At 38.1% G+C, this 15,673-nt stretch overlaps 1 protein-coding gene across 1 annotated transcript; it reads right to left on the reverse strand.

Annotated features, from left to right (window-relative positions):
- Positions 1–1,120: 1,120 nt before the first annotated feature.
- Positions 1,121–3,672, reverse strand: LOC116253192 (xanthotoxin 5-hydroxylase CYP82C4-like). The gene is made up of 2 exons (XM_031627963.1): positions 2,728–3,672; positions 1,121–1,768 (listed from the first exon to the last, which is right to left on the reverse strand). The coding sequence occupies exons 1-2, from the start codon at positions 3,670–3,672 to the stop codon at positions 1,163–1,165; spliced, it is 1,551 nt and encodes a 516-aa protein (XP_031483823.1). The 3' UTR covers positions 1,121–1,162.
- Positions 3,673–15,673: the final 12,001 nt, after the last annotated feature.

A 15,673-nucleotide genomic window follows, 5' to 3' on the forward strand; every position in this document is an offset into this window, starting at 1 on the left:
CACTTCGCATCGCCTCAAATCTAGTATTTCATAAATGGACCAAGCATACCGAGTTCGATTGTCATCTAATTCGAGAAAAAATGCAAGCTAGGTTCATCAGGACTGCATACATTCCTACAAAGATGCAAATTGCCGACATATTTACAAAAGCATTAGAAAAGAACCAGTTCAAGTTTTAGTGTCCAAGTTGGGCGTTACAGACCTCCACACACATCAACTTGAAGGGGAGTGTCAGGTGACTATCCAGGAGCATGATCCACCTTAATTGGAACCTCTCAATTCTTATTGTGTACATTTCTTGTATGGGAATTAGAAATTCTCACTTTCCTTATATGTTCTAAGGTTCCGTTTAAGTTTACAATGTCTATATTGTAAGGTCTGTAACTTTACAACTTGGTTTTGATACAATGTGAATTTTGCAACCCACATGAAAACGAGAATGGTAAAGAAGAAAGCTAAGAATAACTTCCTTTTCTCTTTCTCTTTGACGTGGCTTTTTTGGCTGCGAACAGGAATGTAGATTGGTTCTTCACCAACTTTGTCTTCAATCTGCTTAACTGGATCTGGTCAAAAGATTTGGATCCGATTACTGGTCAGATTCGAATTTTGGCGTACAGCTTCACAGTCGAACCCAAACACAGGTTTCATATAATCTTGATCATTGGACAAAAATGGAAAAAATTAAAAACCAATAAATTTCGTCGCATCGTTAGCCATATATATCGATTTCAGATGCATTTGATCTTTCTCTTTTGTAATGTCCAAACTAAATGACATGATTGGCGATCGACCAGCTGTTTGTTAATTAAACTATGTAAGCCAAAGATATCACATTGCCTTGACCATCTACCAATTTAATAAGTTCATCCAGGGCAACGAATTAGACATACATACGTAGGTCATTGTAACATACAAGTCATATATGTTGTAATAATATGACCTCTAACTTGTGCTTTCGTCTGAATAACTTTTTCAGGCGGTGGGCTTCAAGTCCTCCCTGCTCACCGGGATTTTTCCGCTCACGGTATTGTTAATGATTCAAATACAGATAAAAAAAATAAAAAGACAATAAGAGATATTTCTTTTTAATAAAATACCAAATATCTTACATTTCGGTATACTCGGCGGCTAACTTTCTCTCTCACATAATATCTCGACCTAGCTAGCTGTAAAGGGAGTCAGGGAGGCGTGGGGAGAGGAGAACATGAAGCATAGTTGTTCGCCCAAAAGCCTTGGACTCTTCAAACACGGTTTCCGGATGCAGCTCCATGTCAAAGCTGTGGAGAAGACGGGCGAGCACAATGTATACTGACCGCAATGAAAATGAAATTCCCGGGCACACCCTGCGCCCCGATCCAAACGGAATCAACTGGAAATGCTGGCCCCCAACATCCACATCACTTTCCAAAAATCTCTCCGGCTGAAACTCGGCGTGGTCCGGCCACACCCTCGGGTCACGCTGTATCTTCCATGCATTGACCACTAGCATGGTGCCGGCCGGAACGCCAAAGCCACCAATTTGGCAGTCCTCCCTGGCTTCTCTTGGAGGCAGCAATGGTGTCGGTGGGCGAAGTCTGAAACTCTCCTTGACAACTGCTTGAAGATACACCAATTTGCTGATATCGGATTCATCCACAATCCTGCCTTTGCCGACTGCTTTGTCCAACTCATCTTGGGCCTTCTTCAGTGCTTGGGGATTGAGTAACAGCAAGTGTAATGTCTGGATCAAGGTGGCGGATGTGGTATCGTTACCCCCAATTATCATTGCCTGAAAAGAGGTAAAAAAAAAAAAACTTTTATGTCAATTATTCAAGCATTCCATTCAAGGGCATTTAACAACAGGAATAGTAACTCCGTTCCAAAGATTAGAACAAATTCATATGACGTTAAAATGTATGAATTTGCTCCAATGTGCCCAATCTTTTGTACATATTCATGAAATAATGTGTTAAACGTTTTTGTACCAAACGCCCCCTAAAGTTCTTGTTTTTGTATTCACTTTTATCATATGGAAAGGTGAAACCTCCTCATGGCTCAACGACTCTGAAATTCGAGTGAATTTTTCAAACTCAAGCAAATATGTTGAAAGTAAATTTGACGAGAGTAGAGAAATCTCAATCGATCACTTTCTAATCCGTTGAAATTATGAAAAGGTAACTCAATGGGTCCATTTGATTAAGTAATCGTTTTTACTATTTGACAATTTTCATTATTTTAATAATTATTGTTTATTTTCCCAATCAGTTGATCCATTCAAATAGTTTATTTTATTTTTATACCTTGCAAGCTATAATTTTTCTCAAATTGTTGTTCTTTTTTCTTGTCAAATGCTTTTTAATATTCTAGTATTGAAAAAAAGCAAAACCGATTTGGTTCAGTTTCTGAAGACTTTCTATATCTTTAAGAAAAAAAAATTAATTCAAAAATTCATTTCAATTAGAAGGCTGCCACAAGATTTTGAGGAGAATTAACATACTTTTCCATTTTAGAATTTGTCAGCTTCAAACTAGCCTTTTTCATCGTACTTATTCAAAACCAGCTTCATATATTTTGAACTTGTATAAGATGATTCCTTAACAAATCTAGCACCTAAAGGTTTGGTATTTATTAAATTTTTATACGTACCTAATTGCGTATTCCAACCCACCAACCCCGTATGAATATTCATACCAAAATTGGAAATACGAAGGCAACTCAACAAATAACAAATAAGGAATGAGTTTTTACCAGTGCCGTCGTTTTCACCACCATGTCCGCATCCGTGTCATCCCCTACAAGTGACAGCAGGACATCGATGAAGTCATGGTCCCCCTCCCGGAAACCGGATAAGTTTTGCCGGCGATGCTCTGCCACGCAGCGGCCGATGAGAACGTCCAAATTCCCGGCCACCCTTTTCATGGCAGCGATACAGCCATTGATGTCGAGAAACTCGAGAAAAGGAAGAAAATCCGACACCACGAAGGCCGCGAGAAGGTCCAGCATCTCCCTCGTGCAGTGCGCTGTCTCTCGTGCCTTCGAGTCGTCCTCCGAGCCTCCCACGACGTAGCCAACCCCTGCGACAGTTCGGGTCACCATGTTGAAGGTGAGCTCGCTCAGCAACTTTCTCACCTCCAATTTCACGGGCCGCTGCTGGTTGTTCTGCCAGAGAGTGTGGATGTGGTTTACTCGAGCGCCGATTTCCGACTCGCGGACTTGTTTGAAGGATTCGATCCGCCGGTTGGAAAGCATCTCGAGCGTGGTGATCTTCCTCATCTGGCGCCAGTAGTCTCCGTAAGGGGCGAAGCCGAACATGGTGGAATCGTAGGCCAGATGCTTCGTGGCACTGTTCCTAGGCCTGTTGGAGAAGGCGAGATCGCTGGTGGTGAAGCACTCCTTCGCCATCTCCCAGCTGCTGACCACGAGCACCCGGCGGAAGCCCAATTGGAGCATCATGGCAGGGCCGTATTTGTCGGCGAGTTCACCGTAGATCTCATGCAGCGAACGAGATTTGTCGAAGAGCAGATGCAAGTGGCCGATGATGGGGAGGCGGCCTGGAGGAGTCGGAAGATCAGGTGCAGAGCCAGCTCTCCTTCTCTTGACCGTAAACAGCGTCAAGAGCTTGAAGAAGAGGAGGAGGCAGAATAGTGTGGCAGAAAGGAGAGGAAAATCTGGGAAGCGTGGAAGGAGAGCCATGTCGATCTGGTTATTGGAGCAAGCGTTGGTGCAGCGACGCTTGTTGTAATTAAAGATGAACTGTCTTCTTATAACGATGACAAGTGCAAGGTAGTGGCTTTCAGACGAGAGAAAGTTGAGTGGTCGGTATGCATTAAGGGATGGATATTTTGGTTATTGTTTTTTATTTTTTATTTTTGTTTTATATATATTTTTTAATGAATTAAAGATATTTTAGTCATTAATTAACATAATTGCATTATAGCACACATAACTAGGTTCGCAGCGGTATATATATATATATATATATGCTACAGCTACATGGCTAGAGGTAGGAATCTTTTTGTGCTGGATGCCGTTACGTAGGAAGCAGCGTCGTTCACGGGCCCCCACCTTGTCTATGCGAAGAAGGTTCTCTGGTTCATTTTCGCCGCTTTGGTGATTGGTCGGGCCATGCCGGATGGAGTACTTTCGAAATGTTTTAAAAAAGTAATGTTTATTTTAGTAACTTTTTCATAATTTTTTACCTTTTTAAAATGGTTTTCAATTGTAAACAGACTATTTTAGTCATTGCATATCATCACGATGCACAGTTTCTTGCGCATAAAAGTGTATTTAAAATTAATTGTTCACAGAGCCATAGATATAACCAGCTTCACATCCTAACAATGAGCCCTCTTTCTCTTGCCTTAATCTTCACTAATGACAAAGAAACAAATTGAAAAAAAAAACCCAAACAATAATGCAAGCATTCTCTTTCTCATTCTCTTTTTTGTCTCACTTTTTCATCTCTCTAATGGCTTCAAAAACGAGTGGCAAACAAGAACTCTTCCTCTCCTTTTCACCATTTCTCCTCAAGAAGCACTCACAAAGAAGAAGAAGTTTCAAAGCGCACTCCACACTTAAAAAAAAATGGGGCTGGCTCTGTTCTTTAAGGCTTTAAGCCCTTGTTGGAAACTTTTAGATTTAGTCCACAAAATTACTTGAATTGCCCCTTTTCAGATTTTCTTCAAGCAAAGGAGAATCTCCTTTTCTTTTACTTTTTGGCTTGAGCATTGATCCTCCACTTGGAAGGGATCCAACTTGAAAAATTTCTCTCAGTTTTTTGTTTTTTTTTCTTCCAGTTATTTTGGATGTACATACCCATCAAATTTGCACTCTCCATGATGGACATATAGATTTTTCACTAATTAAAAAAATAGTTTTGTTCTGATGCAATAAAAGGACAGTTTAGTTGTTTTAGCAATTAGCAATTGAGGAAAAGAAAGCAAAAGTTTTCCCAAGCGCTTCACAAATATGATGTCTTGCCTATATCCACAATGAACCTGTGATTCTCATTCCAATGGCCAAATTTACACAAGTTTCAAGTACAATGACTTCTCTTTCCATTTGAGATGTTAAACTATTTTTTGTTAAGATTATGATAACTTGCCATTTCTTTAGGTAAAATTTTAGATTTGTTGGAAATAAAATATTGGCACTTGTTCAAGTTTCAAACCCATAAATGTTGGCACTTTTTCTGTTTCTACCATGTTCTTCCCTCATTACCTATTGTTTCCTAAATATAGCATAAGATTTGTTCCAAAAGAAAAATCTTCCTCAACATGCCTGTTACCTAGATTGAATCTAATGGTCCATACATACTGCTCGCTTAAGAAGGCAGAAGTATTGAATTTATTTGCCTGAATTAAATGACTGCTTTGGAATTGAGTTTATACATTATTGGTTCATGTATATAAAGGTATTGGTTGCTATATAATTTTGTGGAAATTCATGATGATGTATTACTGAATGTTGTTTTTGTGCCATACCCTTGAGGGGTCTTTTGGTGATAGTAATATATTGTTATTATCTCATGAATCTGCCCCAGAAAAAGAGCAAGGTTTATAAAATATTGTAACAAGTGTTTCATGAATTTACACCATTTTTTAGGGCAGATTTACATGCACAGACATTGTGTTACTATTGCCAAAAGATTTTTAAGGAAGTCTGATCAGCCTTATAACCACAAATTTCTTGGGAAAAACTATATTCTAGTATGGCTCTTGGGTACAAAAATTTCCAATCGCCAAACTATTGGGCTTTGTTTAGATAATGCTTTTAAATGGCCATTTTTCATTTTCTAAAATATAAGTTATTGGTTGAAACTAAAACCGTTCTATATGTAATCTCGAATGAAATGCAGCTTGCATAATCAGATTGATACATTGAGAAATCATAATGAGTTGTTAATTTCCTGAGTTAATTAATTAGGTTCAGTTATTTTATTTGTAGAGGTCAGTCATTTTTATTCTCTTGTTTGCAGTTAATAAGTCCTCATGGTTCAAGTACAAGCTATAAAGAAGCAGAATGCTTTTTTATGAGCAAGCTATGGTTTCTTCATCAAATGAAATTATATATATATATATATATATATATATATATATATATATATATATATATATATATATATATATATATATATATAAGTATCAAAGAACAGAAGAAAAGGTTTGAAAAGGCTGCCACCTGTCAGAATGTTCATTGCTACTCTGCCGTTGCAGCCATTCCATATTCCCTAATTGTTTTTCTTTTTCGCATACAACTAGAAGAGTCACCTTATGTGACCCTTAGATGCCCTAACTAGTTCCGTTCATCACCTCTCACTTTGTTTCTGTGTCCTTGATCTTTTCTGCTTAAGCCTGCTTCGTTTTGTAACTTTCCTCAGAGTCGGCAGTGAAGTGTAACAGGTGAAATTGAAAGTGAAGTGGTTCGTACGTGCATTTACTCTATGTTACATAATTTGTTCTATTAGTACATATAGAAACTTAATTTGGCAGTACTGCTTTATCATTTTTTTATTTTGGGTGTGTTGCGCTTTGTGTCTGGTAGCTGTGCTTTTGTAGTTTTTCTTTCTCCTTCTCTAAATACAGACCTATGATCGCCATGATCACTAGCACGATGCCATTGCAACATTGCAGAAACTGCAAGCTACACCTCAGCTGAAGTCTCACAGAGGCCCTCCCACCAAGAAAATTTTTTGTTTACAACATCAAGAAGTAAATCTTCAACCTGCTTCCATCTGCAAAGATAGTAAAATGAATTCCCTTTCCTCGGTTTCTTCTTTGCGTCCGCAGGGGCAATGGGTTGGTCAATGCCGTCTGCGCCCTCACGCTGCTCACTAATGCGTCTTTCCTACCGCTCTCTCTGCAAGAGGCGTAAATAAGAGAGAGTGGCAGCGACGGAGCCATAAATTCTTGGTTTCAAAGGCCGAACTACAGTTGTTAAGGGCGAAACCATAGTTTTTCAACATTTATATACACATTAAACTAAAGTAATTAATTTTTAAATACATATAAATTTTTGAATTTTTTCATATCTAAAGAGAGCCAAGCCCTTCTGCCTCCGTTCTCTTCAACGGGCACCGACGGATAGTCATGACCCTGAGGCTAGTTTGAACTTGCAGCCACAACCACTATCTAAATAACTAGTTCTCAGCTCCTACCTAATTAACCTGAGTTCGGTGTGAAGCAGTGCTACGAAAATCAGATAGCTTGGTTGGTTGCTCGATGGAGGCAGATAGCTTGGATCAAACATCTGTCCTACGTCAAAAATTTAGACATGAATTTCTTGGGAACGGTGATCGGGGTTCTCGGTTTTCAATGCTCAGGATGCCAATTGTACATCATCAACAGAGAAAAGCAAAACAAGTTGATTTATGCGATCACGTAGCGAGCAAGGTCTTCACGATAAAGTTACTTTCCTATGCATTTTTTGTGCAAGCTTTGAAAGTAAAACGTGTCTTCTTGAATTGGCTTGTTTGATGTTCATTTGAATTGGCAAAAAATATATATTACATATAATATATAATTTTTTAAGTATTAAAAATATATGTAGCATAAATTTTGAAAACCTCAAAAACAATAAAAATAAAAAAACAATGACGGCACCTTTATCTTTGTCAGGTGAAGCGAACAAGTAAAAAACGGTCGGGCGAAGAATGTCTCATTTAGACAAATCTGCGAACAAGAATCTGTAAATACAAAATTTAAAATGGAAAAAATAAAACGATTGTGTAGAACATTCTTTTATTAAACTATCAAAATATTCTTCCTCTTTTACTGGGTACTGTGAGACCAACACACGTGACTTTCTCTCTTTAGAAGGGTCCCTCTTTTACTGGGTACAGTGCACCCGACACACGTGACTTTCTCTCTTTATAAGGAGGCGTGTAATGGACGATAAGCTGTTGGCATCGTTCCTCACATCTCCTACAAGTAAGGAGATAAATTAAGAGAGAGGAAAAGAGAAGATTATCACCAGTGGATCCTGCACTGGTGGTGAAGGAGAAGGTGAGAATTGAGTAGCTAGCAAGCAGTCGGAGCAGGCGCTCTATCAGGGCCGGCGCATCCGGATTCTTTGCACATAGTCGTGCTGCTACCTCTCCAGATGTAAGCGGTGTTCGTCCGTCTCCCTTACTAGCTTCCGCCATCACCTCTAAGATGCCCAGCTCCATAGCAGCCCTACGGGCCATGGGCAGCACAGCAGCACTCGCCAGTTGCCACGCTGATAGGCATGCTTACTCTTCCAACTCACTGCTGGTTCTCATAAAATCCCTTATCCTAATCTTCATAGGGAAGGCTACGAGGAGTCTTTTACTGTTAGGCTGTCACAGTTGCAGCAATTTACTCAGCTTGGGCAACGTCATGGACGTTTGGAGTGAGGCTTTTTGAGGTATAGATTGCAAGGACACAGTTTTTGTATATATTTTGTTGAAACGGTTCAACAGGGGCTCGTTATGGCAATAGTATTCATGGTATTTTCATGATGAGTTGGATAGTATTACGTATATTAAAAGTTGCCCATCATGGATTGCGGTTAATTTTTCCTTTCATGATTCCTTGCTTTGTAACTGTTGTATTCACTCATGTTAAATAGTGGTTGTAGAGTGAAACAACAATATACAAAAAATATACAATACGGGCTCTCCCTTGCTTCTCATGGACGTAGGCATACATGCCGAACCACGTATATTCTTTGCTTTCTCATTCCTCTCCCTAATCTTTACGGTACCAGAGCCAGGTCAAAACGGCATTTATTTCATTGCGGGAGGCTGAGCAGAAATCAGAGTATATCTCTGTGATCGATTTGGGGGAAAGCCCCAATTTCTGGTAAAGGAGAATCGCGAACGCTGTTGGAGTACTCTGTTCTACTGTATATAGAGACTGTGATTTCCAGCAATATTCAAACAGGGGCACATTCTTCGTGGAGGCTCCGTTTGGGACGATTTTTGGGGCGTCTCTTCCCCTTCATGTCATCGACCTTCAGTCCAAATTTCATGGCAAACGGAGGTCTGAGTGATTTTTTATGAATTTTTTAGTGAGAACATACTATGTTCTACTATAAACAGAGACTGTGATTTCCAGAAATATTCAAACAGGAACACATTCTTTGTGGAGGCTCCATTGGGGCGTTCCTTCCCCTCCATCTTGTCGACCTTCAATCCGATTTTCAGGGTAAACGGAGGTCTGGGTGATTTTCTACGAATTTTTTAGTGTTGCTATATCCTGAGTATCGCCAGAAGGCTTCTACGAGACGTGCAACTGCAAATTCAGGAGGAAGCAGAGTTCTGTTCTTTTTCATCTAATTCTAGGTTGGTGCTATATTGGAAGTTCTTCTCATCAGGTTATCATGGAAGATAGCTCTCAGTCACAAGGAGCAGGGGATTGGCCTCAGCAACAGTTGCAGGACAACGTCGATCTTGCACTCAAAATCACCACTGAATCCTTAAATGGGTTTAATTATATTACATGGGCAAAATCTGCTAAACTTTTCCTAAGCGAAAAGTCTAGACTCGGTCACGTGACTGGCAGCAAAGCAAAACCTGGTAAGAATGGTCCGAAATTAGCTGAATGGGAATCAAACGACCACACTTTCATGTCATGGCTCTTGAATTCCATGGAGAAAAAAATTCCAAGTGGATTTTTTTTTCTTGAAACTGCCAAAGATGTGTGGGAGGCAACTCGTAATCTCCATAGCCAGCAGTACAATGTCGGTCGACATTTTCAATTAGCGCAAGAAATCAGCAAGCTCAAACAAGGGGATATGACCTTCACAGAATATCTTGGACAATTTGGCGCCTTATGGGATGAATGGGAATCCTATACCCCTGTAGCGGCTGACGTTGTTACTCTCCAGAAAATTCGAGAAGAAGAAAATTTTTTTCAGATGTTGGCTGGACTGAAACCTCAATATGAATCACTGTACAGTCAAGTTCTCATGTCACCGGAAGTTTCCAAACTCAGCACCATCTGCTGCATCATTATGCGTGAGGAAACCCGACATCAAATCATGAATCCTTTTAACCCTGAGGACCACTCCCAAGCAGCGATGGTCTCCAAACAAAAGGACGTGAGTATGCCTTCTGGTTCTGGTTTTTTTAATTCCAAAGAAAAAAAGAAATTGTTTTGTACCTATTGCAAGAAAGAAAATATCACCAGAGAGAGATGTTGGAAGCTAAACAAAAAATGAATGATGAAGGACGACACAAGGCTACTCATGCTTTTCACGATGATCAGAAAGATACTCCGGTGACCATGGAAAAACTGACCCAACTTTTATAGAATTTTGTCAAACAAAATTCAGCTACCCTGGCCACTAACGAAAGAGGCGACGATGCAGGTACGTGCAGTTTTTTGTCTTGTTTAGATGAGAATACTTGGATAATCAATTCTGGTGCCACAGACAATATGGCTGGTTCCAAAAAAAATTTAGCCGACATTGAAGGTGTCTCTTATATAAAACCTGTTACTATAGCTAATGGGGGCAAGGTTAGCATCACAGGAAAGGGAGTTACACAATTTTTTGAGAAGATGGGTTCTATTGATGTTTTATATATGCCTGATTTGGCTTCCAACCTTATGTTCGTCAGTAAGATAACCATGACTTGATGTTTTATATATGCTTGATTTGACTTCCAACCTTATGTCCGTCAGTAAGATAACCATGACTTACAACTGTAATGTGATTTTCTCCCCCCTCAAAGGTTGTGTTTCAGGATCGGATCAGCAGGAAGACGATTGGTGAATGGGACGAATTTCGCGGTCTCTATTACTTGAATTGCAGAAATAAGGCACTTGTTGCCACTACAAACACAGCTGAAGGAGAAAAATGGCATTTGAGGATGGGGCATCCATCAAATTATGTTTTAAATTCCTTAAAGCCTGGAATATTTTTTTATTGCAATACTTGTGAGGTGTGCCGGTATGCCAAGTTAACCCAACCACCATTTTCTTCCTCTGAAAGTACTACAAAGTCAGTTTCTGAGATTGTTCACTCACACGTTTGGGGACCAACCCCTCTTGATTCATATAATGGTTTTAAGTACTACTTATCTTTCATTGATGATTATTCTCGTGTGGGTTGGATATATTTCTTAAAAACCAAGGACGAGGTGTTTTCTAAATTTCAAATATTTTACAACATGATAGTCACTCAGTTTGGGACAAAAATTAGAAGCTTACGGATGGACAATGAGACTGAATATATAAACAAGAATTTTGAGTCCTTTGTCAACAAGGTTGGTATACACCACCAGACTACATGTAAAGAAACATCTCAACAGAATGGAGTTTCGGAAGGAAGAAATAGGCATTTACCTGAAGTGACACATGCGTTGCTTTTCCAAAACAATGTTCCAGAATGTTTTTGGAGTGAAGCAATTTCAGCAGCCAACTATATTATAAACAGGCAACCAAGACGCTATCTTGAAAATAGATCCCCCATTGAAGTTCTTAAAAGAACGAAACACACTATTGAACATCTTAGAAAGTTTGGATGCATTGTTTATGTTTGGAAATCCCCCAAACATCGAAACAAATTACAGTCTCGTGCCATAAAATGTTTGTTTCTCGGATATTCCCCTACCAAGAAAGGGTATAGATGCTTTGATGTGGCTTCAAGGAAAATGTATATATCTTGCGATATTATATTTGATGAGTTGCAAGCATATTTTGAAAATCGTCCTCAGGGAGAGACACAAGTTCATCCTCAAAAGGAGAAAATAAACTCAAAATTTCAGTCTCTCCCTCTTCCTAATGTTTTTCATATGGCTGATGTTGAGAATGGTAAAGTTTCTATTCAAGTCCAAAATAATGAAGATACCACTTTGTTTGCATCCCAAAAATTTTTGGTTGGTTTTGGAGTGCTCCAGAAAAATGAGGTTTTTGTTTTGAAATATGAAAGAAATGGACTCGCCCGTCGGTATGAGGGTCGATCGTTTCCAGCGCCTTTACCGGGGGTAATCAACCCAGTGGCTATGTTTATTATTGATGCATTTTGTTTTAACTTGAACATCTCTTTGATTTTATATGCGGTGTAGAAAAATATTGAAAGTTTGATTTTTCAAACTTTTGAAAAGGTTCTTGAAGAGCTGCTTGAAAATGTGAAATGTTTTGAGGAAAACTAAAAGAAAATCCTTGTGAATATCATTGGGAAGCTTGAAAAGTTATTTTGAAATCATTTTAGTGTTCTCTTAAGACATTAAGTAGGTTTGAGATTTTGCTCTAATTCGGCTACCACCTAGTTAGAGCTTCATCTCATCTTGCTTAAATTCTTTTGGAGATGTGGTTGTGATCATACGTGACATTAAGTGAGTGAAAATGAATGGATGCATTGATCATATATGATTGAAAGAGAAAATCATTCATTTCTACCATAGCATTCATCTAGATACATTCCTACCATAACATACATATAAGATTTTTGTTTTTGTAAATATCATATATATGAAGGAAATTTTTTTTAAAATGGATTGAGATTGTAGACCATCAAGCATGAATCTAATATTGGGTCATTACTTGGTTTGTGGTCTTGATGAAGTCGGCAAATGAAAAATTAAAATCTTAAATGGTAAGATATTGAAAGAATAGAAAAGATGAAGGACTACATCCCAAGAGAGATGTAGGGAAAGAAAAAAATCTTGAAAATCAGCACATGTTTTGAAAAAGAAAGATATGTATTTGTATATATATATGAAAGCTTATGAAAATGATGTTTATATCAAGTAGAGAAGAGAAGATCATTTTAGAAAGAGAAAGAGAAATTTTAAAATGGAATACACGTACATATATATATATATTTATATATATGTATACGAGAGTTTATAAAAGTATATTAAATCATATAAAGAGAAACAACAAAGAAAGATATTCATGTGCATGCATATGTATATAACTTGTATATACACATACGTTTTCATGAATATGAAAATCAATGAATGATTTGAAAATAGCCGACTTCAAATTTTGATATAGGCCGGAAGGGAGCTTGGACTCATGCAAGAGCCTAAGCTAAGTGTCCAAGGCCGCATTAGAGAGATTTCTTTTGAAAAAGTTTTGGAAAATATAATTTATATGAAAACATAGAATATTCATGGTTTGGTTACAAGGGAATATGTTTCTTTCACCGTTGGGTATGGAAGAAAATCTAGCAACACATCGAGGCACTCTTTAGGGTTCCTAATGGGGTGATTAGGAAAGAAACTAGCGTAAAATGACATGCAAATACATTTTAACATGTACATTTTCGTGATGGTTTCTTCGGGTTGGACAAACCCCAACTTCAAAAATTAATATGAAAATAAAGAGCCGCAAGCCATACCCTCTTTCTCACCATTCATTGGTATGTAAATAGAAAGATTATAATATCATGCATGGATAAAATCAAAACAACATTTAAGAAAAGAAAGAGAGCATGATTCAACTATGGAATGGAATCTCATCTTTTCAAGTTCCCGGTGCACTTGAGCATAGCCTCTTGGCTCTAAAATAGAGTTGAGAGCTATCTCTTATGGCTATGAGAAAATGAAAAAGAGAGAAAAATAAAAGAAGCAAAAGAACAACAAGAATATATTCAAGAAATTAGATAACATAACTCAAGCATGAAAATGAAAGATCATCTCATCTTCTCATGCTCTCGATGCATTTGAGCATAGCCTCTTGGCTGTAAAATAGAGTTGAGAACTATCTCTTTTAGCCATGAGAAGAAGAAAAAGAGAAGAAAGAAAATATGAGACAAATGAGAGGGATGATGATTACATACCTCTAAATGAGAAAATGACTTAAGGAAGATGAACACCTTCACTTGAAGATCCTCTTTAGTGAAGCTCTAAGATAATGCCTCCAAAAGGGTTGTAGCTTGCTCCAAGTTGGAGAGAAATGGAAAGAGAAAGAGGAAGAGAGAGAGAGAGCTCAAGAGAAACCCTAAGTGTTCATGTGAAAATATTCTAGGGTTTCTCCCAAGAAGCACTATTGCCCAAGAGGGGGAAAGTGGGGGGTATTTATAGAGGATTTTAGAGCCAAAACTCAAAATTTGATTTTTTTATTTGTAAAAGACCAAAATCGCCCTCTAAAAGGAGGTTCTTTATAAAAAAGAAGGGGCAAATGAGTCTTGTTTAACTAAAAAACCAAAATTACCCTCTCAAAGGAGGTTCTTTGTCAAAAAAGAGGGGTAAATGAGTCTTGTTTACCAAAAAGACCAAAATTACCCTCTAAAAGGAGGTTCTTTGTGAAAAATGAGGGGCAAATGGGTCTTGTTTACCAAAAAGACCAAAATTACCCTCTAAAAGGAGGTTCTTTGTAAAAAATGAGGGGTAAATGGGTCTTGTTAAAAGACCAAAATTACATTCTAAAAAGAAGTTCTTTGTAAAAAAGGAGGGGCAAATTTGTCTTGTTTACCAAAAAAACCAAAATTACCCTCTGAAAGGAGGTTTTTTGTCAAAAAGGAGGGGCAAATGGGTCTTGTTTACCAAAAAGTCTAAAGTTTTCCTCTAAAAAGAGGTTCTTTGTCAAAAAGAAGGGGCAAATGAGTCTTGTTTACCAAAAATACCCTCTAAAATGATGTTCTGTGTAAAAAAGGAGGGGCAAATGGGTCTTGTTTACCAAAAAGACCAAAATTTACCCTCTAAAAGGAGGTCCTTTTGTGAAAATGAATGGCAAATGAGTCTCAAATGGTTGATTTGGATTTGAACTTGGGTTTTTGGATCTAATTTGGATTTGGATTGTGGCTTTGTATCAATTTTGATCCAAAAATTGGGTTTTGTGTTTTTAATAAAAGAGGGCATTCTTTTTTAAAAAATTTGGGGTAATTACACACTCCTATCATTGAAAGAGTTGATAGTGACTCACGACAAATCGCTGAAACTGAAACACAGTCAGAAAACATCTTGCGGCGATCGGAAAGGATTCAACAACATCAGTCTCGGCAAGCTACTGCAACTGAGACACAACAAGAGAACATTCTTCGGCACTCAAAAAGACTTCCCCAATAGCCAGAATGATACAAAGATTTTGCTATGAGCAGTATGGCTAAATATTTAATAGAAGCTTGCGTTGATTATAGTGTTTTCTCTCAAACTTAGACAGCTTTTTTTATGCAGTTAAATAAATCCTCTGAACTAGGGACATTTGAAGAGGTTGTTCAAGATCCTTGTTGGAAAAACGCCACAAGGGACGAACTAGATGCTCTAACAAAAAATGACACGTGGGAACTCGTTTCTCTTCCTCCAGGTAAAAAACCTGTTAGTTGCAAATGAGTTAAACTGAAATTTCATAGTGATGGAACTCTTGACAGACATAAAGCTCGTCTTGTTGCTCGCGGCTTCTCTCAAACAGAATGGATTGACTATACAGAAATGTTTGCTCCAGTGGCAAAGATGACAACTCTTCGTACCCTAATATCTATTGCCTGCAATTATGAGTGGGATTTATTTCAGCTTGACATAAAGAATGTTTTTCTTCAGGGTGATTTACAGGAAGAAGTCTACATGAAAATTCCTCTAGGCCTCAATTATGAAAACCAGAAAAATCTTGTTTGTAAACTGAAGAAGTCTATCTATGGACTCAAACAATCCCTGCGAGCTTGGTATTCAAAGCTCAGTTCCGCCTTGATCGATTTTCGATACAAATGCAGTGTTTCAGACAACTCTTTGTTCATTCATCATTACCAAAATAAAACTATTTTGGTTCTTGTTTATGTGGATGAT

The sequence above is a fragment of the Nymphaea colorata genome, chromosome 4, assembly GCF_008831285.2.
Source record: "Nymphaea colorata isolate Beijing-Zhang1983 chromosome 4, ASM883128v2, whole genome shotgun sequence".
Lineage (NCBI taxonomy): Eukaryota > Viridiplantae > Streptophyta > Magnoliopsida > Nymphaeales > Nymphaeaceae > Nymphaea > Nymphaea colorata.